Genomic DNA, 26122 nt, shown 5'->3' with positions numbered 1-26122 from the left:
GTTAGTTACCGCTGAGGTTGCAGAGTAAGGCTAGGAAGCCTTCCCCCCCACCCCCGGCCAGGCCCCGACCGCTTCCGACACTGGCAGTTCCCGCGCTCCAGGGGATCCTGCTCCAGGCAGGCACGCCACCGCCGGGTCGGTAATGACCAGGCAGGTCGGCTGCCCCAGCGCCCGCGGGAGCCGCGCTGCAAGGCCCCGCAGGCGGAGGCGGGGCCGGGGCCGGGGCCGGCCCTCCGCCGCCACCGCTGCCAAGCAACTACTGCCGGCTCATCCGGGACGCCGTCTTATTGGAGGGGGCCGATCACGTGACTGGCGGTGACAGTGGGGGAGAAGGGCGGGGCGGTTTCAGCCGTCTCCTTCGGGCCCGGTGGCTGCCGGGTAGGTCGCCGCGCCGCAGCCTTGCGGAGGACACTGAAGGTCCCGCCTCCCACGGGCGCGGCGACTATTGGTCGGGGTGGTGCCGGAGCGGCCGCGGATTGGCTGCCGGGGGGGGGGGTCGCGAGCCGCTGTGGAAGAAGCGGGTGAGAGAGCGCGGCTGCGGCGGACGGCGGGTGAGGCGAGGGCGGCAGGGCGGGTGGCGGCCCGTGGGCCTCCTCATCCTCCTAGGCAGCCCCTCTCGTCGCGCCCGGTTCCGGGTGGGGGGCGGTGCGTGAGGGGAAGCGCGACCTTGGCCCGGAGGCTGCTGCGCTTGGCATGCCTCTCTCCGTCTGCCCTGCGGGCCGCTGCCGGGCCGGGCAGCGCTTCGCTCCTCTGGCTCACCGGGGCCCCATCAGCACCGGGAGCGCTGGGGGGGGGAGCGGCGTGGTGTTGGGGGGGTGTTCTTCTGTGGGGTCTGCCCTCAGGAGCTCCCGAGTCGGCGCCGGGCGGAGGTAGGCATGCTGCTCGACTGGACGTGGGTACAGGCCACTCATGGCGGCCCCGCTCATGGCTGCTGTCCCCGGTCAGCGTGGCAGCGCCGAGGGCAGGGCAGGGCAGGTGCCGGGCCGGCAGCGGCCTTGCGAAGGTGCCGTGCTTGCGCCGCCTTTCCAGAGGAGCAGAGCAGCGGGGAAACGGCTCGGGGTGTTGGGGTCGAAGCTGTCCTTTCTGCAGGCAAGCTGACCGAAACAGAAACCCTCGTACCTTGCTGTGATGAGAGTGGCAGTTCACGGGAAATCTTGTAAATAAAAGAATCTGGAGAAGTTTCAGGGAAGTTTTTTAAGGAGGCCTTAAAATACAGAGGTAGCATGCAGAGGGAAAAGGAGCCTAGTCTTAAGGGGTCTGGTGCTTATTTTCCTTTTCTGTAAACTTATGATGCTTACTTTGTATACCTTTAGTGATACTGCTGCTGTGCTCAGGTTCTTCTGCATTTGTCATAAGTAAGTAGCTTGCTAGATGCTTGGTTTTATTCTGTTTAACAAGCTGTCGAAATTCCAAAGACCGAGTAGAGTTGGAATGCTGACATCAACCATAGTGTATTGATGTCTCTCTGATAGCGTCAGCAAGAGTTCATTCATATTTACATGCTGTCCTCAGACAGCTGTAGTCCTCTGTAGCTCTTGTGAAAACAAGATTTACAAAGACTAAATAAAAAGGAAATGATTCTGTTTTCTGATACCCACTGCTTTTCACCTGGGTGACAAAGAAAAAAGAAGGAAGCTGAGTTTTCTGTACATCTGCTCTAAAAGTTCCAGTTAACTGTTGCTGAATCAAAATAATTTTCTTCATAGAGGTCACTAGCTGAAATACAATTGCTGCGTGTAGGAGCTCAATGTTGTTACGAAGAGATTTTTTGGGAAAAAAACCATAGACTATTTTAAATGCTTTTTCAGACAAATACACAATTTTGCTAATAAAAATTGCATGTTCTTGTTTCTCAAAGATGTAACAGAATGGCTGGCATTCACAGCAATGACTACGGAGGTCTATGTCTGGCAGGGAAGTGTAGGTGTATAGTTATGACTGTGTAGTATAATACTGTATAGTTTAGAGATATTGAAGGATTTCATTTGCTTCTACATGGTATCATATTGCACTGTGTAGATATAAACCCAGCTGAGCAAAGGCTTTTGATTAAACTAGTGTTTCAACATGGGTTTTTTTTGTTCTTCATCCTTAATTGGCAAGATATGGTAACATGGGTAAGATGTGATGAATATGGTTTTGCACTTTGAGGTATATAGGCTATATTTTTAAGAAAGTTTTAACAGCTTCTATTGCAAGTATGTATTATTTAAGATTCTTGCTTTAGACTTTGTGCTGATATGAACTTAGATAAGCCCTTGATTGTCTCTGTAGTATTCACTGACTTTTATCTCTCTTGGTATATCTTTCCAAACAAGTGTTTCTGAAAGTAATAGGGCACTTCATTTTTTGTGGCTTCCAAGCGAAAAAATAGACCCCTGTAGTTGGCTGTGTGATCTCTGCCAAGTACTTACATTACTTATAATCCATCTGTGTTGATTTGGGAGAGGATCTAGTCCTTTATCAGAAGTTTTTTTTCCTGCCTGCTTGGCTTGCTGTTGCTGTGATAATTTTTTGTTGGCTTTATCTTTCTTTATTACTTCTTTAATGTTTCCTTATGGATGTAATTTCATGAGATGAGTTTGGGTCATGTGTCAGTCTTAAAGACTGTGAAGATATGCGTGCCCTAGTTTCCTGCTAAAATAAGGAGGAACCTATTCTTTTTGTGTGTGATTCCTGATGTGGTTGATATTCCTTTGAAACCATGCTTCTTTGAAAATTTTGTACTTCTTTATGTTACGCATACCCTTTCAATTTAGAGACTAGACATTTAATTTTCAGATTTCATGCATTTGTTTATTCTTTGTGAAGGCTGATCTGCTGCCTCAAGCCCATTAAGCCATTCTCTTTTATTTTTGTATGGATCTTACATGAACGAGAGAAACTTCCTTCAGTAAGAAAAATAGGAATATCATATTTCTTTCTAGGAGCAAGAACTCATAATTTGAAAAGGACTTGGACAAATACAACATCAGGAAATACACATAGAAGAATTTCAATTTGAAAGCAGTTGCATCTGATTTTTCTTTCTTTTCATCTCTCATGGGTAGGACTCACTAGAAAGCCTGGCAAAGGGCTCCATTTTGTATTTACTGAGTGGTGTATACTTATGTGTACAGCCTCCAGAGCCTTTATATTTATTTCATGAACACTTTGTAATTTATAAGTGGCATTATCTCTCAGCTTTGCAGGCTGGTATTTGATATGACAGTATTGAATGAAACCTGCCAAAGTGGTTGGGAAAAGAGGAGGCAAAAGAGAGTTCAAGGAGGCTAAGGTGAGAACCCCAACACTCAGAAATGTGGACCTCATTTCTGAACCAGGGAATTCCTGCATGTTCCAATATCAGAAGGAAAGTTCTTCAGCATTGCTAATTTCTGTGTAAATAGAGTTTTATAAATGAAGAACCCATGAAATTCCAACCCCTGCCTGCTTTATGCAGTTAAATGTAATTCTTTGTGTTATTACTCTTCTAAGTTCTTTTGGGAATCTTGCTTATGACTACTGCTTATCGTTGTAATAGTTTTGCTTAAGCACAGCAGAAGGACCATGTGTTATAGCAATATTACTATCACTCAGGGCATTTTATTGTAGTAATTGAGTTGTGGAAGCTGTAGGGGAATTAAACTACTATTATAGTAATTGAGTTGTGGAAGCTGTAAGGGAATTAAACTATTATTTTTAGTTTAGGTAGCATAAAGAAAATAGAGCATAAATAAAGCAAGCATCAATATTTTAAAAGAGGTATTGTTCTAGATTAATAAAAGCAATAAACATTTAACTCATGCTTCTGAAATTGGCATGTATACAGAGCATGAGAGAAAAATTTGCTAATGTTTTAATTCTTGCTGTCCAGCAGTTCCATTTGGAATGAACTCTTTCTGTTCTTGGCACATAAAATAATTGTGAAATAACTGAGATTTATGAAGAAAGGTATAGTGCAATGTAGTCTGGAAGAAATGAGCATCAAGTTTGTCTGGGGATAATTCTGGAAAACTAGCAGATCTCATAAAAATATCAAGCTGATATACTTCGAAGCGCTTTCCTTTTAGATATCCTTTTATATAACCAATTAGCTGGAGGCTGTTAAAACATGGTAGTTTTCCTTAGTGCCAAGAACTAAGGAAACTAATCCAGGAACTGATTGGTACTCTGCACTCTTACAGATTGACTTGTCACTCTCTTCTGCAAAAGCAGGTAACAGGTCATTGGCAAGAGAAAGGCATTGATGACCCCAGTCTTAGGTACTTTTAAGTATTTAGGCTACAGAAGAAACAAGGATTTTATAATGTGAACTATAAATAATCATTTTACTGAAGTAGTTGTTGTGTTGAGTGAATGCTGGTTTGTGTTTGGTCATCCAAGTCTTGCAACCTGGAATTATAAAAGGTTACCTAAGTGTTTTAGGGCAGGATACGTATTTTGAACTATTCCCAAGGCTTTGTGTCATCATGCTCCTTCTTTTATTCCTGGGTCTTTTGGATCTCATTGAACAAGTTTCTAAAAGTAATCACTAAAATTTCAGAAATTGGTTTGGCTAATTTCTGAGCCATTCAAGGTGAATTTCGTTAGACGCTGTTGTCCTAGATGCTTATAACTTTTCAGAGTTGTCTATAACCTGTTCTAACATATGTCTCTGTCTTTTCTAACATCTTCAAGTGAAAACACAGAATATACTGACTATATCATTCATTGCTTTCTTTCCTCTCCCGTTACATCATGGCTGTCTCTCGTCTCCTGCTTACTCCTGATACATGTGTAGGATTTTTTTTTATGCCTGTAAGCTGGAACCCATTTTGTACCTTAGCCTTTTTTAACTTGCTACTTCATATTTATACTATTCTGTCATCCTAATGTTGTGCTACTTTTTTCCTGCATCTGCTTTTGTGCCTTTAATTGGTTATCTTGTCAGTTTTTGTGTCATTCCTTTACCTCTTTGCCTCTCCATTTCTTGAGTTCGTGGAAACTTTCTAGACCTGCTCCGATTTCCTCAGAGGAAGTTCTAACACTCTCTTTTCACTTCTGTCCAAATTGTCTCTGTTATTAAAGACTCAGTCCCCTTAGTTGATCAGAAATGAAATAACACCTTTTCTTCACTTCCTGAAACAAAACATGATTCTGACTACGTCTGGGGATTTTTAAACTAATGACCTGGCTATTTGTTGAAAGAGCAATGTATCAGGATACAGTCATCCTTTTATAGTCCTATCACTTGCCTTTACCAGCCAGCCCTGTCCTCACGATTGCTCAGCAATACAGTCTCTACGTTTTTTTCTCTTTTGTTTGAATGAACACAGCTTCCATTTTTCTTCTCTTTGATTTCCACTCTGCATGTTCAACAAGCCTGAACTTTGGAATGAGGCAGAGTGCATCACATGTATCACACTTTTGGAACAGGTTTACCCTTTTAAAGGAGCATTCCTGTCTCTTATGCCACTGCATGTCTACAGTGCCAGATATGGTGCCAAATCTAATATGGGGCATGTAGAAAGACTTGTATTCTTCCTGTTTTAAAAACACAGCAGGTGCAATGTGATCAAAGATCCATACAGTCCAGTAGCTTGTCTAAGGGAAGAATAACAGATGCCTAAAGGAAGAATCGATCAAGTAGATGGTAATGCTTCCCTAGTAAACGTTTTCAGCTTTCCATAAAGAAGTCCATGACTTATTTATTATATACGACTGTAGCTTATATTCATGGCTGTTTGGTAGGTAGGCCATTATTCTTCTCTATTGTTTTTCTTATAACAATTGCAGCTTCCATTCTAATCTCATGGTGGTTGGTTCACTTTTTATTTTTTTAACAACTTTTTTATGTTACATTTTCATTAGTCCTCCTTTAGCTGATAGATTAGTAGTTTCTTCCTGGTTTATTCAGAAACAAAAGAAAATCATGTTAGGAAATGTCTTTTTTTTTTTTTTTTTTTTTTTTTTAAGCCTGTCTGAAAAAAGATAACTGTAGAGTTGCACTGTTCCTGCCAAGTTTCCACAAGAAGCAGGTTATTACTAAGGAACTGTAAACTGTTGACAAAAACATTTGTAATGGAAACAGTGATGGTTTAACTGTCATGCTTGTGGGCACTTTCAAACAGCATAGCTTTTCCATCTCCTGACTTTCAAACTTCCCGAGTACCAGTTCCTGGCTGCTACGTTGTTTTAGTCATCACTATATATATAGCATCTTCAGCAACACTGTTGTTCATACTACAAATATGTTGCTCTGGGTGGTTCAACAGAGTGTTGTTTCTAGTCTGATACACAAAACAAACATAAACCTAAATCAATGTCTTCCCTTCTGGTTTTGGTAGCATACATTTCTCAGTGGTGTCCAAGTTATGACTGGGGTAGGACACAGTTAAAGAAAAACTGCACTATTTTCACTAGAGGAGCCACAAAACCATCTTGATTTAAGTGAATGGTAGTACATATAAATAGACAGAATTTGAAATCTGTCCAATTTTATAAATAGTTTGAATATTTTCACGTCCCACACCTACGCTATTTCCTGTTGCTTTCTTGCATTAGTTATTTTTCCATGTTTCCTTTCTCTCCTCAGTGGTGGGAAAAAGGAGGGAACAACAAAGCTGTCAGAGAATGTGAATGAAGAGAAGTGATCAGTTTTCTGTAGTTTGTTTCTGCATAGAAATGAGTTTTAGATAGGAGTATGGCCCTTTAATCGTAGTGCTAGTTTCCAGCTCCAGGCATTCCATAGTGTTTGGTGCTCACTTAGAGTTGTTGAACACCATCATCTGTCCAAGCTCAAGTGAGCAATCACTTCCTCAGCTTTTTAATTGTTAACTTTGCAACAGCTTTGATTTTTTTAAAAATGACACTTCTAAAAAATCTTTGTTACCTGTATTAAGTAAATGCTTTATGAATGCCTATGCTTTGCAGTACTAGGAATTGTTGTCACCTAAAGTGTCTTGTTTTCAGTAACTGTTTCTAAAGCTTGTTCTTTTAGGAATACATGTAGCAGTTTACTTCTGTATCTGTTCCACAACATGCATCTAAAATTCTTGTGTTTCTCCTTTCAGAAGTACTATGGAACCTCTGCAGTCCTGTAGGTTTGGAAGGCTTAAATCCAAGTTTGGAAAGGCTTTTTCCATTCCAAATGATTTGCTGGCTTAAGCGCTTAATTAGGATGGCTTTTGAACAAGTTGGATTAAACATGGAATCAGTAAGTGTTTCAAACGTGCTTTATGTTTTCAGAAAATCAGGTATAGAAAGCACTTCATATATTTTAGTTTGTGCTTACCTATTCCAGCAGAACACTTTAAGTATACTCAATAGTTGTATGATTCTGCATTGCTGAAAAAGTACGAAGCTTATTATTTGGACACTGAAGTATTGAGTAATATATTTGTTAAAAATACCATGCAGTTTCTTCTAGCTCTAATAACAAACTGTTTACATTGTAAACACTGCTTTTCATGCTGGACTTCAATGTGTGTTTTGAAGCTGAAGGAAAATTTTCAACTGATTTTTAACAGTGATAGTAATTCTTAAATAATCTTATTTCTTTGCTCTTATCTTGGCGATATGAAAAGCCCCATGAAACTGAGATGATGATAATTGTACTATATTTACCTCTCCTGAAAGTGTTAGAGTATATGAGAGCAACACGGCTGTGTTCTTTACTGGGGAAACAGAGGAATGTGCATGCATAGCTCTCCTCTTGGAGGAAAGCGTATATAGAGTTCTCTTTGAGTGCTTAGCAGAGAGGGAGAGATCTGCTACATGTCAACTGCTTTGTCACTGGGACCTTTAGGAAGCTATTTTGAGTAGAAGTATTGACCTCAATGGAGTAATCCCTGTAAGTTGTCAAAATATTTTAATGTTTTAACAATGGGGAAATCCTTAACAGCTATGTGCAGTACTTAGAAGGGCAGTTCTTACTCTGGATTAGTGTGGTAGAACCTTTTGTCAGTCTTGGGAATTTATGGAGAGCAAAATGTTTGTACATTGTAAATTAAAATTGCCAATAAGAATCTATATTTTAGGATTTTATTCGAACTTACCTCTGAGATTTCATGCAGTGTAACTTTGAAAATTCAAAGTATGAGAATATGCTGTACTACCATTAGTGTTGCTGTGGTCATTGTCAGCAACATCTTTCAGCCTAAATAGGGGAGGGGAAACAAGTTTTTAATCTGTTTCTCCCCATTCTTTACTTGTATCAAGCTTGTGATAATGCAGTTACATTTCCAAATGTGAGCTGTTCTGGACAACAGCAAAACACTGATGCAATAAGAGGGTATGACTAAGTAATATTTTGCAGACTTGCTCTGCCGGTGCTTCAAGTCACCAAGAAGTTGTGTGAACTTGGGTAAAGCTGTGCTGAGACTTACTAGCTCAGCTGAGCAGTGTGCTGACTTTATTTGCGTACCTTGTGGCACAGCTTGCATGGAGTTTTCTGAAAATATTGCCCAAACATATCTTGAATTACCAAAACTGAGTCATTAAAAGTTTTGGTGCACCAAACCTCTGTTGCTGAACAACCCCAAGGGCATTTGGGCACCAAATATTTTTGGGGATCTGGGTGCTACTCAACATCTTGTCTGTGGCCTGAGCAATCTCTAAACAAGTTTTGCCACTTGTTTAAAATGCACTGTGCATATGTTGGTAATACAGCATGTAGTGTAGGCTCTTTTGCTGTTGTGGAAGTACTTCTGTAATTAATTAAGCCTTTCCCTTGACTAGTATTAGTTTTTCCAGTGCAACATTGCTTTGAGGCTATTGCCAACAGTTCTGTTTCTAACATCAGAATCTGTTGTGAATAGTGAGGCTGTATTACTGCGGTACTGTTTGTCAGTGACTTTTTCTCCTGATCTACCTGCTATTTGCTCAGACATATAGACAAATGGTAATGTGATAATCACGAATGTGAGGTCTTTGTTTGAGGCATCCAAAATACATACTCAGTAGAGTACTCTGCATTGAAAAAAAAAGTGTTCAAACTTAGCAGCATATTAAGCAAGAGAATGTATGTTTCATAGAATGGAAAAAATGGGTTTGAGTGGATTAATGGCAAAGTTGCAGCTCTGATGTGAGGATCTAGCAGAGCATATGTGCAGTGCACATTTATTTTGTCAAAATTTATACATGCCAAGAAAGCCAGAGGAAGGAAGGATACTTGTTTAGAAATAGGCAAAATGTTTGTGTGGTTTCCGAGATAACATAATGTGGTGATAAATACCATGGAGCATATTTTTTTTCTTTTTAATAGAACCTTCAAAATCTAAGAGTAGTGATCTTTGGTTAGTATATCAAAATGTTATTCAGCTGTGTGTTGTGAAACTCCCATAGTTTCGTAGTGCACTACACTAATCACACAGGCAATATTGCCATGCCAGATGAGGGTTGTTTCAGTAGTAGTAGCCTGGATTCTACCTAAGTTTTCTTTGTTGGGCAACTTTCTAACAGGATGTTGAGTTTGCTTGAAGCTATGAGCCTTTAAAAACTAAGATCTGAGTAGTAAATTCGTATCTACAACTATAAGTAAACACTGGCCAAGTTTTTAAAATTATCATACAGTGTTCTAATTTTTTACTAACAACATTCTCTGTGTTAGAGTCTTCCCATTCTTCTTGTTCTTCATATTGTTTTTGTTGCCCTTCCCTGTGCTGAAATCTTTCCTACTTCTCTGTTTCTTTTTTTTTTCTTTTTTCTTCTGTTCTGACTCATTTTATAGTACTCTCCTAGGATTAAAGTCTCATTTCATACAACCATGGTAAATAGTAGAGCAAACATTCCCATCATTAAGCACAACAAAAGAAAGCAAATTCAATTCATGTTGAAACAATGTAGAAGAAATCTGAATTGCAGTAGAAACAGTTCTGATGAAGCCAGGTGTGTTGAGGTGCTGTGTGCAATTTTATCTAGGTGAATGTATTTATTTTTTTTTAGGACAAAGTTTCATTCTCATATATTTATTTTCCCCCTTTTCCTTTGCTCTTCAATTTCATGGTTACATTTTCATGCTTATGCTAGCTGATAGTTATTTTTATTAAGACTGGTAGACACTGTTCCTGTGATAGAAGAGCTCTTAATTAAAAAAGAAGAAAGATATTTTGGGAAATGTAGAATTACATAACTTTATGGATTTTTCATGATTGAGTGGCTTTTCTTGAAACATCGTAAAAAGAGGTGTCTGACCCAATGCAGATTCTTTATTGTCTTGAAAATGGACAAATTATGCTTTTGAAGATGCTTCCAACTCTTAAATCCTTCAGTGTTACCTGATTTATTGCTTTGAATTTAAACTTAATGCAAAGGCTGTCTTTGAACTTAAACAGTCATAGTTATATTGTAATGACAAAACCAAATTTTATTGCAATTTGGGTATAGAATAGTTCACTGATACAAATTTCAGTGTATTTATATTATATTCTACTCTAGCGTGAAAGCAGTAACTTTAAATACATTTAGCACAAGCGTAGTATGGAAGGATAAGGGAAAACTATTCTAATATGTTATAAAAATCAGTTACCTAACAGCTGCCTTCTTTTTCCTTCCCATCTAGGTGCTTTGGTCAAGCAAGCCTTATGGTTCATCTCGAAGTATTGTAAGAAAGATTGGTACTAACCTCTCTCTTATACAGTGTCCAAGAGTTCAGTTTCAGGTAGGTGTTCTCAATGGTTTAGAATACATGTTTCACTATACTGATAAAGGGATTTGCTCTTGCCTCAAAAGATTTTAAGCAAATACGCAGTTCATTTAAATAAATTACTAGACGGTTTGTAAAAGCAGAACATTATAAAACTGGGCACACAGGAGAATTAGTTTACTTCAGTTCTTCTCTCTTCCTCTTCAGATTTTTTCCAAATACGGATTCTTCAGCTTCTGTACTGCCTAAAACCTAAATCCATGCTGTTGTAACACACATAACGAAACTTGAAACAGATTTTCTTCCTAACAAAATTGAAACGTCTAAAATCAGGCAATACAGTATTAAAAAGTTATTCTTGGAAAAAAAAATTGGTAGAAGAGAAAAATGTTTGAAACTTATTTCTATAGACAGTGCTTGTAAGCTAGGCTTAAGAGGTATGTAAAGATTAACAGTTACTTAAAAATATTTGGGAAAATAAACTACTTTATCAGAAAGTAAAAAATCAGTAACAAGATAACATGAGCACCCTGTTTGCTTTTGTTTTAAATACAAGGCTAGCACTGTATAGGTGAAAGGGAAACATCAGTTCTGTGCAGCTGTCTGACTTGTTTGCTTTTAACTTCAACTGCATATAGTGGTGGGAGGGTAAAAGCTTAAGGAGGAGAAAACCCTTGCTTTTTATAACAAGTCTTTCAGGAACAGATGGGAAAATGGAAGCTGTTACACATGATCTCTTTAACTCTGTGTGTGTGTTGGGGATAGAGGTTGGGTATAGAATTGGAGAAATTTAGTGTTTGAAATTCAAGCTGAGGGAGGAATGTTTCTTGGTCCAAGCAAGAGTGGGGAACATAAAGGTGAATGGTGGGAATCATCACCCACACTAAGACAAGGTAATTTCCACACAGCTAAAATTTTCACTGTTTAAATTAATTTCTTTATGCTATGTGAAATGTATAAACAATATGTAGACTTGAAATTACAGTAGCAAGATCAGATGGTTCAGCTTACCATAGAAACCTTTTTGGTGTGATAGTAAAAGCCATGCTAACATTTTGCCTCTCTTAAATAATTACATTGAGAAACTAGGGGGGCAGCCATCTCCCACTACTAGTGGCTTGGTGAAACTTAAATGTATACATTGTGGGGGTGGGGATTTGTGCAGGTGAGAAGGACAACAAATTACATGTTGGATTTAAACTTCTGGATATATAATTAATAGTAGTTACGCTAGCAATAAGGCTCCGTGTGCCTCAGATTTGAAAGGAAGTGAAGTCTTCCTATAATGTGTCTGATTTTCTGTACTGTAAAGGCCATTCAAGGGAAGATGATGCTCATTTGCAGATAGTTAGCCAAATACTGCCTTCTTTTAATATGGTACATAGAAGAAGACATTTCTGGTTTAGGTACTTGCAAAGAGCTGTAAGAAACCTCTGGGAAATCTGTTCCTGAATATTTCTAGTGTTGACATAAAAATAGGTATATGTCTTTGTCCGAATTCTGTATTAGAATAAATAAAATATTTGCCTTTTTTTCCTCTTAAAGAGACATTCAGTCAGCTTTGCTTAGATTTTATGGAGTATAAACATTATGGAGTATAAACATTCATCTTCTATTAGATGAAAGGAAAGTATTCTAAAAGTAGAGGTACAGTTGTCAGAGTTGATTGAATTAGAAATACAAATTTCAAAATTTGAGCCTTGAAACACATTAAAATGTATATGGCTTATGCAGGCTTTAAACTATTTTAGTATATAAACTGCTGAACATGTAAAAGTGTGATGCTAACATCTGTTTTTTATGTCTTTATCTCAGCATTAAGATTCTATAGTGAAGTTCAATACTGGTCTCGATTGTTTTTATGCTGTTGTAACTGACATTTTCCTATAGCTGTCTCTTCCTCTTTCTTTCTTGCCAGCTTTAGCTATATTATGAAAGGACCATGCACTGAACCTTGCTGTAAGTCACTTTATTTAAAAAACAAAGCAAACCTTACTTTCCTCATCTGAGGGTGCATGTATATCATCAGTGTTTCTAACTTTATCTAAGAGCAACAAACTTTCCACAGGTCTTCATTTTCCATATGATTAATGGATAAGAGATACTGAAACAATATCTCTGTTATGTTCATTATTCTCTTCTAGCATGCTTTTGTTCAGCTAGTCTGAAGAAAAGAGTAGTAGCCTAACATTTTGATTTTTGAAGTCTGCTGACTGTTGTAGTGTCTGTCTCTATGGATCTTGCCATAGCCAACATTTAAATTAATTGCTAAATGCTGCTTATGTATTCAGTAAGTGGTTGCAGAGCTTACCTTATATATTCTATATGGCATGAACAAATGAAAATGGTTCATATAGTTATTTTGTATGTCATATTTTTTAGTTTTGTCTGTAGTCTTTAGGAGAAAATAAAGTTAAACTTAACAAAATAGCCTAGGTAGATTCAACCAAACTTACAATACTGTCTTTCAAGACAGTATCCTTCAGCTACAGCATCTCTGTTCTAGTTCTATGCTTCTCCTGTTTGTCTGAGGGAAACCTGATAACTCAACAGAAGTTTCCTAAGGAACTGGTGTGCATGTAGCATGTAGCAAACATCAGAGTTTACTGGGCTAATTTGAAAAATCATAGCGAGTTTGTCTTACTTGAAGAAGGATTTCCAAATGTTTAATACCTAACTGTATTAGTCATTTGAAATTAGAGTTTTTATTCTATCCTTAAATGTATAAAAGTATTTGTTCTGCTTTCCACTTTCTGAAGCAAACAAAAATTAGGGAGCCTGCTTTGACATCCTCTGAAGCAGTGTTTCCATACTGTGGTGGTTATCACGTTCGCCTAACACATGAAAGGTCCCCAGTTTGAAACGGGGTGGAAAAACTGGTGGGACTGATTCTTTGGGAGTTGAACTCAATGATTCTTATGGGTCCTTTCCAACTCAAGATATTCTATGATTCTCTGACATCAGCCAAAACAGTACAGTGTGTGTAGTCTTTTCTTCAGAAATTCATGGAGTAATGAGTCTGAACCCCACAGGCATGCTTCTATGTGTGTGCAGCATACATGCACACTAAAATAGGCAAAAAAAGCCTGTGAAGGAAAAAGTGGGGGAAGCAACTACGTGGTTTCCAGAGAAAGAAAAGCAGGCTACTTTCACTGTTCCTGCCATCCAATAGAATTGGGCCTCTGTTTTCAGCTCTCTGTTCTCTATTTCAGGTGCTGGCAGAGCAGTTGTCCCAAGTTCTCTTCAGCTGACATTGGCTGGAGGAATAGGGTGGTCACAGAGTTGTTTAAGCATCATTCCACAGACAGGCAAAGGTTTTAAGAGATGGGCGTTGGCTTTTAACCTTTAAATTAAAGTAAAATTCCTGCATTAACTTCAAATTTGAAATCCACTGCTATGGAAGGCCTTGTTGTTTTTAGGGATAGAGAAAAGAAACATCTGCATATGGGGTAACAAGCAGATTCTGTTTACCTATAAATACGAATAAAAACGTAAGAAGAAACTTGCATCACAATATAACAGAAGGCTTGCTACTAAATGTTGGATTAGAAGTTATTTATGTCACAATGTAGGAAACCTGGCAGTGGTAAATACATTCCTTACTGTTGATTATAATTTTTTTTTTGTGCAAATACGTGTAGTGCTTTTATTTAAATGTGCCTTCAGTCTTTTCATGGTAATAGTTCCTCATGTGTCCATTACCATCAGGAAATCTGTACCACCTGCAAGGAGTGGCTAATGTATTGTGGATTTTTTAAATTGCCATTAACATCAATACAGGTGCTGTGGTCGTGAAAATTTCTTTTTATTTTAAAAAAGAAAAAAGCCAAGGAAACCTCAAACAATGAAAATCCTAACATGCAATATCGTATTCTCTAGACTGTTTTAAAGAGAGGCAGACTGTGATGGTATTAGGCACAACTGTTAATGTGATAAACATATTACCATCTGTGCTGATGCTACCTGGAAAAAACCCCGTAGTTTCCAAATGATCTGATGGTGCCAATACACACCCCTGGGAGCTGTGATAAAGGCTCACATACAAGTTGCAAGAGTCTGAGGTGAAGATGACTGATCTTGATTTCCAAAGGTGTTTGTAACAACTCCTGGGGAAAAAACAACCCCAGACTCACAACTTGTATCTTCCTGGGACTTCTGTGTCAAAGGCTACAACTAAAGTATCTGTGGATGCTCTTCACAAATGGTTTCACCTCATCCAGCCTGCAGTCCTACTGTGATAGGTCTGCTACAAATTCAGGTTAATGCTAACATTTCATAGTTGCTGCTACATAGTAGTTTCATCTTACAGAGGTGAGTTGCCTTGAAAATTGACCTAAGTGCTAACAGACTGGATCAAAGCTGTCTTCACAGACTGTTACATACTACTGCCATCTTTGTCAGTATTACTAGCTTCTTGGCCACTACCAGCAGCAGGCAGCACTTAAACAGCTGCAGTGGCTCATGTGCAAATTTGACCCGCGGAGAGTATGTAACACAAGCAAAAGAGGTGGCATAGTTGCATTGGAGATAAGTAACTCAAGGTGAAAGACTGAGCAGAATAAATTACTGAAAGATGTTTTAGTAGCTTTTATCTGCTAAGACCAGGCTGCTCAATAGTCTAGTGACTGAGTACACATGCCCTTGCCTAACCCGGGGAAGCAGCCAGTATTTCAAAGTAGATTTGAAACCGTTTTGTATAGTTGTGGCTAAGGAGCATATATTGATCATCCAAACATTTTTTTTCAAATGTCCATTCAGGTCACTTAACTGTAAATCTAAGAAAGGTTCCAGTTTGTAGAGCCTTGCTCACCTTTGGCTTCAAACAGCTATAAAGCTAATGGCAGAACCACGCTGGAAAATGGTCAATTTGTTTGGCATGCTGTAAATGAGATTGCTAGCAAATAGTGTATTCCATTATGATTGCATCCTACCCCTCACTCAAAGTCTTTGTGATTACTGAGCTAGTAGAAATGGCTTTTTTTTTTTCCCTGTGTAATGTACACATCTTTATTCTTGTACAGAAATTCTGGAAGTTGTAGGGGAGGGGAAACACACTTCAACAGAATTTCACTTTCAAAATAATACTACATCAGAGCAAAAGACTTAAGAAGTACTAGTAGCCTTAATGTCTTTATTAGCTACTGGTCATGAATATAATTTAAAAACATACTATTTGAGTTAATATAGCAAACTACTTGAGAATGTGATGTTTGTTAGTCTTTAAGGTAACAATTTGCATTGGATTTTTAGTGTTCAGTAGTGTCATGTGATAGTATATGTAGTTAGATGTGAACCTTAAAAATAAAAATAGTTTCTGTAAAGTGTTCAGCAGACTGGATTGAATAGTTTGAAGTCAATGAAATGGTTCTGGATCAAGCCCGGGACAGAAATGTTTGCTAAGTCTGCAGATATGTTTCATGCACGTATGTGTTAATAGTTACATGTAGCCTCACTAAAAGTATTGGGTAAAATAACTGTGACATGGGCTGGGAATAGTGAAACCTTCCTTCTAAACCTTCCATCTTGTTTTTAAAATTTAGCTTACTTCTCATGCCACAGAAGGAAACCATCCTAATCAACTTAGAGAAGATGCAGTGGCCTCCTTTGCGGATGTGGGATGGGTTGCTCAAGAAGAAGGTGAAGTTTCTACAAGGCTCAGGTATGCTTCTCAAATCTTCTCTTTGAACTTTTGAACTGAGAGGAGGAAACCTAGCTTCTTTCTAATGAGAATCTACTGTGCATTGCAATTAATGGAGAGGACTTGAATGCTGGGAGAAGAGAGAGGGAAGAGGGATACAGAAGGTAGGGTCTGGAAAAGCAGTAGCAGAGGTTAGACTAACAGGATTATAAATGAAAGGCTCATTTGAGAACATATAGGAGATTGGCTTTATACAAGGAAGACTGTGGTTTTTATTTACTTATTTATTACAAAGAATTGCATGTGACAGCTTCAAGCAACCTTGTCCCCACAAAAATGTCTGCTGTGGTGTGGCACAATTGCTAACACTGATTCTTCTCCAATTCTCCTGAGATTTTCATTAATACAGAGCAGTGTACTGTACAGCTTCCTAATTAGCAGCAATGGTCATTCTGACAATCCAGTAATTGGCACATTGTTTTTCACCTTTCTAGTTAAGGCTCTGCAGTCTGCTAAAGACAATTAAAAAATTAAGGTTTATATTTCGTCTTTAATCTTCAACACAAAAACTGGCAGGGAAGCGTATGAGCACCTGTGTCCAGAATGACGGGATCGGTACTGTTGTGTTGGACCAAGAGTACTACATAGCACTGTAACTGCATGAAACAGGTTGGCTGAAGTGATGAAGTTCTCTATTCCAGCCTACCCAAATTGCTGCTCAGACTAGCCAGAAACAAAGGTACAGTTCTGTAGTGCAGAGGAAGTTTTTCTTCTAAACAAACTAACCTTGCAGAGAAAGGCACAGATTGTTGGCTTCAGAGATTACTGGAGGATATCGCTCTTAATTTGAAAGCACATAATAGGTTAGTAATGACCTAGATGGCCTCCAACATGACTTGTCACAGTGAAGCTTTGCATAACAAACATTCTGGCATTGCCACATTAATTTCACAAGCTCAGAGGGGAGTCACAGAAATCAACACTTGTTTGGGAAACACTATTTGTAAAGTGTATTTGATGTGAAGGAAGTTAACTGGCCAATACTACTTTTGCTTGCACAGAAACATTTAGTTTAAAGATTGAACTGTGAAGCTATTACGTTTAATGGAGACAACAGGGAGATTAGCTCTTTGTTGCTTCAAAGAACCTGTTATGAAAGATGTAGGACTTGCGTATTTGCTGAGACGTCTGCATGTGAAAGGGGGAAGGGGGACAGATGGATATGGGATGGGACTAAAATAATCCTGCAGATATATAGTGACCTTAAGGCAAACAGCTTATAATGGAGCATAGTAAGTGAATTACTTAGCAAATATGAGTATTTCAATGTGTACCATTTATTACATCCATGCACAGTATTACGTAGTGGAGCTAGTATGCATTAGGTGTTTTCTAGGCATTTGGAAGTCTCTGTTTCGACAAGATCACATAGGTGTTACTGTTAAATATATATTAACTGTATAATTCAGTAAACAGTCTTGCAGACATAATTTTTTTCTGCAAACGCAGTTTTATAGAGGAAGCAACTAAATGACAAATGTTTTTTCCCCTATTCCTAGTCAGAGCAGTGGTGACATTTCAGGCATAATATTTTTTCACAGCGTTAGACTCCAATCAAGACATTTGTTTAAAACACCATTACTGCTCTGAGCTGAAAATACCCTTTGTTGTTTAGCTATTGTGCTCCATTAAAGAGTGTCTAGAAGGCAGGTTTTAAAGAGTGAGGTGACCACTGGCTCCTTACACCTTACTTAGGGAGAGCAGGGAGATGGCTGCTATAGGAAACATGCTGTTCCCTTCTCAGCTTTAGTTGCTCTCTGTCTACATAACAGCACCCAGATTTTAACATTGTAGATAATATTTAATTCTGCTTGATCAAAATTCTACAAGTTGTGCTGATGTTTTCTGTGAGTGTCATGGAAGACTCAAATGTGTATCTAATCCTGGACTGAGGTGGTCAGAGCACAGTGCTTGTTCTAGCCTTAAATCTTGGCTCTGGCTTTAAGTCTAGCACAACTGCAGATGCGCATCCAGAGTAGCTTAATCCATGCATCCAGGGCAACGGGGCTCTTAAGCTGTATTAGTCTGGAGCCATTCTACACATTTCGAAAAGTCATTATCGCTAGCCACTGTTCTTACTCTCATGTTTAAATAAATAGTGGAATCCTGACCTGCCTGAGAAGTTTTGGGATTGAAGTTAAAGAGGATTGAGGATTAAGAATGTGGCCATATTTTGCAGTTATAATGTTTATGATAACCTATGGTCATTAATCCTTATCAATTCTACTTGAGATAAACTGTTTAAAATCGTTGGTGTCTTCAGTGAAGATAACCTTTTGTAATGCTTAGTTGACTGCAGATGCTCAGTAATGCCTCTGTGTTTAACACAGCTTGAGCTTTGGTGGGTAATAAAGGCAGGCAACAGAGTTGCATTTTCTTGCTCTTGTGAGAAAGGAGGGAGGCTTATGGACTCTTTAAAACTGCATGAAGTTTTCTTCTCTATAGTTTTATTTATTGTGTTAGAAAACTAGATATAAGACCCCTTCCCATTTACTGATATTCAGCCTCTGCACCACTAAGCTGTTTTATGTACTCCATACTCCCAACACTGCTAAAATGGAGGACTGTCCCTTCAGAAGTCCAAAAAGTACAAAAATGTGCTTTGGAGCTAGAAACTCTTCTTCCTTCTTCAAAGGATTCAACTACAAGTGACTATTTGCAGCCCATTGGGGAAAAATGGTAGCATTTGGGCAAAATAAAAAATTAAATCTTAATTCCAACTAAAAATACAATAGATATGAGGCAGAGAAATAGATTGGGGGTGAGGGGGAATGTATTCCTTTTTTCTCCTGAAATCAAGGATTCCACAAAAAGCTGGCTACAGGAAGAGAAGAAATACAGCTCTTGATGCAAATAGGAAGGCTGTGAAGCTCTTGTTTACTTTAAGCTATATAATGTCTTGGTGGAAGTGATTTGTGTAAAGGTAATTTTGAAGTCAGGCCTTCAACTTGTATTCCTGGTTTGTATGTAACGGTGCTTTAGTTTTTAATCGATAACAAAGTCTTTGAAAAAGGAATCTTGTGATATTTTTGTTACAGGTCAGAAGTTTGGTCAAAAACAGCCCAGCCTCTTTCAGGTGAACAACATCATTCTGGAAAGTCCCCATGCAGACAGATGTCCTTAGAACACCCGTTGGAAGAAGACCCAGTGTCCAGAAGCACAGTGACTGCAAATGAAGAAGCTCTGCAGAAGATCAGTGCTCTAGAAAATGAACTAGCCACTTTAAGAGCACAAATAGCCAAAATTGTAATCTTGCAAGAACAACAGAACCTGACAGCAGGTATTAAATTTGCTGTACTTTTAGCACAAATTAGTTAATGAATTTGTCCCTTTTATAATTAATAACGTGCTAATTCATTTTTGTGAGATACTGCAACACTGAATGCTTCTCCATATTGTTTTGGTTAGTTAGTTTGGTAGACAGACATAGCATATTAACTGAGGGATACAGAATAGGTCTTGAAGAGGCATGCCAGATTTTCTGTATTTTCTAGTATTTCAAAAGTCTCCACGTTTGTGTGAAAGTCTGCCAGAATTCTGAATCTGCGGATGAGTAAAGGAGTATTAAAGAGCCTTCAGAGCAAAGCTCATGATAAACATGATGGCTTAAACCAAACTAAAAGAATGTAACTTAATTACTAACATTTAAGTCTTCCTATCCAGTAATGAAGTAGGCTCTCACAGAAGATGCTAATTATGCTTTTGGAATGTGTAATATACATCTCAAGTTTATGAAATAAATAACAGAAAAGGAGATTAATTGTTTACTGGAATCATCTCTGGGATCAGACACATTGTCCAGATGGAACCAAAAGTGGTGCACTGTTTCTCGTAGTAAATGGAGTAATTCTTCTTTTCCTGAGTATCTCTCTCCTTTTTCCCTCACTTCTGACTGCCTTCCAGTTCTAAGTCTACCATTTCCAAAGAATAGTGAGAGATGGCCCTTGTCAACTGGAAATGACAGCCATTCAGTTTTCACTCTTTCCTAAGGTCATTTAGCAAATACAGTTTTGCCTGTGTTTATGTATAAAATCATATTCTGATTCTTCAGATTCTCTTGTTTAGTTTTTGTTTGTGAACAGGTAGCAGTTATTTTCTTTAACTGTTCATATTCAAAACTATGAAATAGTTTTAAGGATCACATGGTGTCACTCTTGAACTGTAATTATCATGGGGGTTTATGTGAAATAACTAATAACTTATTTTTCATAGTTTTCCCTTTACCTCTATTTATTAGGAAAATTAAATTTTTATTTTATCATCTTTACCTCCCTCTTCTGGTAAAATATGGTAATGACACTGTGTGTATGCCTACCTGTACACAAGAATAGACTCCTCTGTATTATTTATACACATATCTTTACACTCCAAGCCTCAAAATTCTGGTTTGATCTGTTTTTTTCTGGTTTCTTTTAAAGGTGCATTTGAGCAGAGGTTTCTTCATTTATTTGTCAAGTTACTACTGCTTTTATATTTATAACATCAATTTTTACCTGAAGAGTATAGGGAACTTGAAACCAAAATTATTGTGAGCATCTCCGTCTTCAGACAGATGATTAGCTGGCCTAAAAACCCTTAACCTCAGCGGGAATAAGCTTAAATTTAAGCACTATTTGAGCTCTGAAATTTACATTTAAAATCTTGTATGCTAATTTCTTATTTGTAGGAAGTAGGAAGAAACACTGCTCACATGGCAGATTGTATGTGATTTCCAGCTCAGTACCTGCCTCTTGGACGAAAGTGAAATACTGGTAACATTAGGAGCAGAACATAACTAAAAAAGACGTGCCGTAAAGACACGAATGCACCTAGAATTTGAACTGGAAGTTCAAAGAATGCTTCTCGCTCTTCAAGAAGGATTTTTATGTGGCTTTTCAGTTGAGTCTACTTAGGTGGTTTAGGAATGAAGAAGTTATGTGATAATCTAAAGGAGGCAGAGGGGAAGCAATTGAAGCTATTATTAGAGTCATATTCTTACCTGAGCATTTGTGAGATATAAAGGGGATTTACAAGTAAACTGACATGGAATGCATGTTTTATTTGTAGTTGGGTCAAGTCCAGCTGCTTCAGCTGCTGTCCCTGTTGCACCTCCACCACCGCCACCTCCTCCGCCACCACTCCCTCCCCCAGGTCTGCAACGGAATATGTCTGCAATTGAGCTCATCAAAGAAAGGAAAAACAAAAAAACGAACTCTGGACAGAATCTGACAGAAAATGGGCCAAAGAAGTCTGAAATACCAAACATGCTAGAAATCCTTAAAGACATGAACAGTGTGAAACTACGCTCAGTGAAAAGGTAATAAATATAAATAAATACTAATGTCTTAACATTTGAATTAAGATTTGGTTTTATGACTGAAATATTTCAAGGTGAGACAGATGCTGATGCAACATCTGACAAACAGAATGCAGAAGCATTCACAACTTCTAAAGCTTTGTTTTGGACTATGTTAATGCTCCTGATTTTCTTTTCTAGATCATCAGAAGGTACAAAATCTAAAGTGGCTGACCCTACAGATCCTGCAGCATTAATAGCAGAAGCGCTCAAAAAGAAATTTGCTTATCGATACCGAAATGATAGCCAAAGTGAAACAGAAAAAGTGGTTCCAAAGACTGAAACTAAGACAAAGACTGAAGTAGTGCTGGTGAGTATTGTGGTTCTGAACATGTGCTTGGACAAAATGATACTTGTCGTGAAAGCCAACATACGTCTTTCTGCCAACATACGCAAATACCCACAAGTTAGTTAGCATCCCTGTCCACAAAACCCTATGAAGTACTGCTGATACGCCAGGATTTGTGGCAATTGTATGTTTTTATTATCAAGTCTTAAGGTTGTGCACTATTTTGGCCCTAGGTTTAAAAAGCCCTGTTAAAGAGTTTTCTTGGTTTTTTAAATAAAAATCTTTTCTGTTGCCACAGGCATGTGATATTCTGAAATCTCAATTCCTAAGGGCTCATACCAGAATCAAATCTGAACTGAGTTTGCCTGCTATTACCAACCTTAACCATTCAGATAGCACATGTGAAATTCTGAAGCAAGATCTTGAAACGTGTCAGCCACTTCTGGGAATGCAGAAAGCAGATTGTTCAGAATGCCTACTGGATCTTGGTATAGGGAGTTTCTTCTAATAATTGGAAACACTGAGTAAATAAAAGCACTTTCTTTATAGTGTGAGAATGTTAAAATGAAATTATATTTAAAATTCACATCATGGTACAAGTTAAGGGCTTCTAGTTTATTTCAGATTGATTTGAAATTGAAGTAAGGGGGTTTTAAGCAGTCAGTGTTCAAGATGCAAGTTTCTAGCAATATACACTTACTTAAAAAACAGGCTAGTATAGATCAGTTTTGTTAGTAAGCAGTCCTTGAAGCCTTGTGCTATAGAACCAGAGAGGAAGAGTAAAGAGTTATTTTACCCTTTGTGCGTTTGGAAAAATGCACATAAAACTCCAAAAGCTGGCTGCACTCTGAATTAAGTTCTGAGGAAGATAAGATTCCCAAGCCACAAATCTCAGCACCTCTGAGTACTTCAGCTTATTAATGTTGACCTGCCTTCCAGTTTAGGCCTTTAATGTGTATTCCTGTAATGTTCAGGCTAGATATTCCCCAAGAATCAGTCACTTTTTTCCCAGCGTCTCTGGGGCTTTAAGGAAAAGAACATGAGCTGGCAATGTTTTGTTCACACATGGGTTTTTCATGACTTTCCAATTTTGAAATTTACAGTCCATCTTTTGAGATTAGGGATCATCAAGTCCTCAAAGGTTAAGAAAACTGAAAGTTCTAATTTTTAAATGATAGAATGTTGATCCATAATGAGCTAATAAACATCTGTCATCAGTTACTTGTCAATATGTAGCTTCTTTGCTAGGTCAGTCCTCGTCGTATGATACAGTTTTTTAAAGGACTTGCATAAAAATGCAGGATAGAAATACCGTTAAACTGCCACTACAGCAATTGATTGTCAACTTCCAAAGATAACTGCAGTTACCTTATTTTGCTGTGATAGAGTGAACTCTCTGTAGTCAGAGCTGCTCCAGCAGATGGTTAGCTGCCTCATCTGAGCGACTTCAGCCGATTGCTGACACAGGTTTCCCTTTACTTTGTGGCTATGTAGTGGGTGAAAGCCACATGCAGAGAAGCAGGTTGATAAAGGAAATTATCTGCCCAAATTCTAGTTTACTTAAAACATGGGTGGCTAATAGTTCAACTAGGTTTCTGTTCAAAGCAATCTGAACATGTTTCTGGTTTCCTCCTCAGTTTGGACCGCACATGCTGAAGTCTACAGGAAAAATGAAGACTTTAATTGAAAAATCTTAATGTATTAAGATCACTATGCAAAAGACTGTTAAGCTGTTTTGTCTGAAATCTTTTATGTTGCAAATAGCACTAGTACTGAGTGGTCTCTTACAACAGAGGAAAAACCTAATGTGAAATACAGAATTGAGGCACTAAACATGTTTGTATGTGATTTATCAAGGGGAATAAATTTGACCATTATACTCAGGTATTAATTTTGTATTCAAACCTGGCTTTCTACTCAGACCTATGTGGTGGTTTTAGTTTATTAACACTAAGTTATATATATAACATTCTTTGTGCATAACGGACCACCTTAAAAATTTGTGTACATGTTAATGATAGTGATACACCCTTAAGTTAGTATCAGTTATTTGAGCTCTAACTATACCTTGCACTACAATGTTTAGTTTGATACTGAATTTTTCATGTCAAAGTCTTTCTTTTAAACTTAATTTTAGCAAATTTTTAGCCCAAAGAAAACCTGCAAGCATTCTGCTTCCTACTGAAAGTAAGTGAAAACTTAAATCTGCTGCAGAGGTCACCTGGTATGAGACATTTTAAGTAGTCGCACATTTTTGTGCAGGTTTTTTTGTTTGTTTCAAATGAGCTTGTAAGGATAAGAGAGCAAAACCTACTTGTATCATTCTGTGGCTGACATAAAGAGTGCATGACAAGTGAGTATATCATGCTGTGGGAGCATCTGTGAATAGGTAGTCCAATGAATTTGAAATGACCAGTAGATAGCAGCAGAGTAAAATAATTAATGTCAGAGTATGTGTTAACTAGCGTAGAAGTGGTGTAGATAAGAAAAAAAGGTCCAGAGTACTGTGGGGTGCAAGCTGCCAAAAGTATATTGCTCATCTCAGCTGTGCTAAGATGTTCATGGACACCTTTATATCCCCAGCTGTCTGGGGCCCTCAGCTAGGTGTCTAGCAGTTGGGGACTGCACAAGCCCTCATCGTCCTGTTTACAAGGAGGAGATGATACAAGCTGTTGCACATAACCTTGCTTCCAGGGGAAGCCCTTTTGGGGTCATCCCATAGCAGCTATTTGCTGCCAGACCTGCACAGAGCTAGTTCATTAACCAACCACCTGAGCTCATGTCCCCAGCCACAGATGCAGAAAGGGCTCAAGCTAAAAATAAAATTCAGGTTGAAAAAAAGCTGTTTAGGAACCAGAGTGCTACAGCTTAGCTGCACACTTAAATAAAGCCAAGGTTTGCCTCTGGCCGTAGATGAGCGTAGGAAAAGCTGAGTCTGGGTATTTTGGTGTTCTAAGTTGATGTGGCTGCTGGAACAAGTACAAGTGCCTCTTAGAGCTTCTGTTTTCTAGGAAAAGAAAAAAGCAGCACTTCTTAAATAAAGACAGCTGACTGGCTCTGACAAGGTTACTGAAGATAACTGAAGCTTTGCTGCTTGTAACTGGAATGTAGATTGTACAATCCAGGAGGATGTTTTCTGGTGTGAAACTTGAAATGGTGTTAATATGTACACAATGTAACTTCCTTCCAAAATGCTCTGCCATCAGTCTTACTGACAGGCCATTAAATCTTTGTGTTCTTTTAAATGCCCTTAAAACACCTTTCTGAAAGTTAATTTTGGTTTCAAGTTTTGTATTTAATGCTGTATTGCCACTATATAAAATTAAAAGCAGTTAAAATAAACATTTTTTTATGTGATTTGTGGTACTCTACAAACGATAGTAGCCAGATAGCAGCCACAATAAAGTATAGTTTACATTCTATTATAGTGACTATAAATCAATGTAGTGACAACTTACTTGCATCTCCTTCAGGACTGGACTACTTACTTTTGCTGTGCAGCAGGAATAGCAGTAGAGTTAGTCATAGAACAGCACAGTGCTGTTAATTCAGTTACACTCTGATAAACTTTTCACTGGTTCCTGGTTTTTTTTTTTATGCCTCACCACAAACTTAGCAGGAAGGTACTCAATGTAACAGTCTCTCCATCCCCTGGTGCACTGGGTTCCCCTGACCATCCCTTGGTGTGGCACAACCATCCCCCTCCCAAAGGGTCCCAGCTGCAGAAGAGCTGGCCCAGAAAAACCTCTGCTGAAGTCCTCCTCTTCTTTCAGAGACAAAACCTCTGCTGAAAGTGTTTCAACTTAGCTCATTTGAACTCTGACATTTGCAATAATTATTTAACTGGACTGAGTTACATTAACTGTAAAATTCTGGACATGACCTGACCTATTAAACTAGGCTAAAATGTGGGAAAGAAACCACACTAAACATTTACAGTTTGAACTGCTGATGCGAGGTGCAGGTATCCAGCACCCCAGAAATACAAAAACATGGCAAGCCTTACTAGTGATGTAAAATTATGGTAAAAGAAACATCATCTGCACAAGAAAATAAAATCATGAAGCTGCCATGAAACAATTTATTTCATACTTTTCTGTACCTTAATTTGTCTCTTTCTACTTGAAATCTTTTATGTGCACAATGCCACTGCCCACAGAAAAACATCTCAAGCTGAAGTGTTCAAACTAAGGA

At 38.4% G+C, this 26122-nt stretch overlaps 1 protein-coding gene across 2 annotated transcripts; it reads left to right on the top strand.

The window, feature by feature from the left end:
* The first annotated feature begins 522 nt into the window (after positions 1–522).
* MTFR1 (mitochondrial fission regulator 1) lies at positions 523–25264 on the top strand. 2 transcript variants are annotated; one of them, XM_059815481.1, is made up of 8 exons: positions 523–551; positions 7035–7177; positions 10523–10621; positions 16147–16265; positions 19343–19584; positions 21351–21600; positions 21781–21949; positions 23566–25264. In XM_059815481.1, exons 2-8 carry the CDS (start codon positions 7112–7114, stop codon positions 23623–23625), a joined length of 1005 nt encoding a protein of 334 aa, XP_059671464.1. In that variant the 5' UTR covers positions 523–551; positions 7035–7111; the 3' UTR covers positions 23626–25264. The 2 variants fall into 2 exon arrangements, with proteins under 2 accessions (XP_059671464.1, XP_059671465.1); XM_059815482.1 differs by lacking the exon at positions 523–551 and adding an exon at positions 1336–1355.
* The last annotated feature ends 858 nt before the right edge of the window (positions 25265–26122 follow it).

The sequence above is a fragment of the Gavia stellata genome, chromosome 3 (assembly GCF_030936135.1).
Source record: "Gavia stellata isolate bGavSte3 chromosome 3, bGavSte3.hap2, whole genome shotgun sequence".
NCBI classification, from domain to species: domain Eukaryota; kingdom Metazoa; phylum Chordata; class Aves; order Gaviiformes; family Gaviidae; genus Gavia; species Gavia stellata.
Note: the sequence above shows the minus strand (reverse complement) of the source record. Positions and strands in the feature narration are given on the sequence as shown.

What these genes read in the sequence shown, in the direction of transcription:
- MTFR1 (XM_059815481.1), top strand. Translation starts at nt 7,112, where the DNA reads ATGATTTGCTGGCTTAAGCGCTTAATTAGGATGGCTTTTGAACAAGTT. An exon ending in GAAGTTTCTACAAGGCTCAG is followed by an intron (nt 16,266 to 19,342) that starts GTATGCTTCTCA and finishes TTTTTGTTACAG; the next exon opens with GTCAGAAGTTTGGTCAAAAA. An exon ending in CAAAGACTGAAGTAGTGCTG is followed by an intron (nt 21,950 to 23,565) that starts GTGAGTATTGTG and finishes TTTCCTCCTCAG; the next exon opens with TTTGGACCGCACATGCTGAA.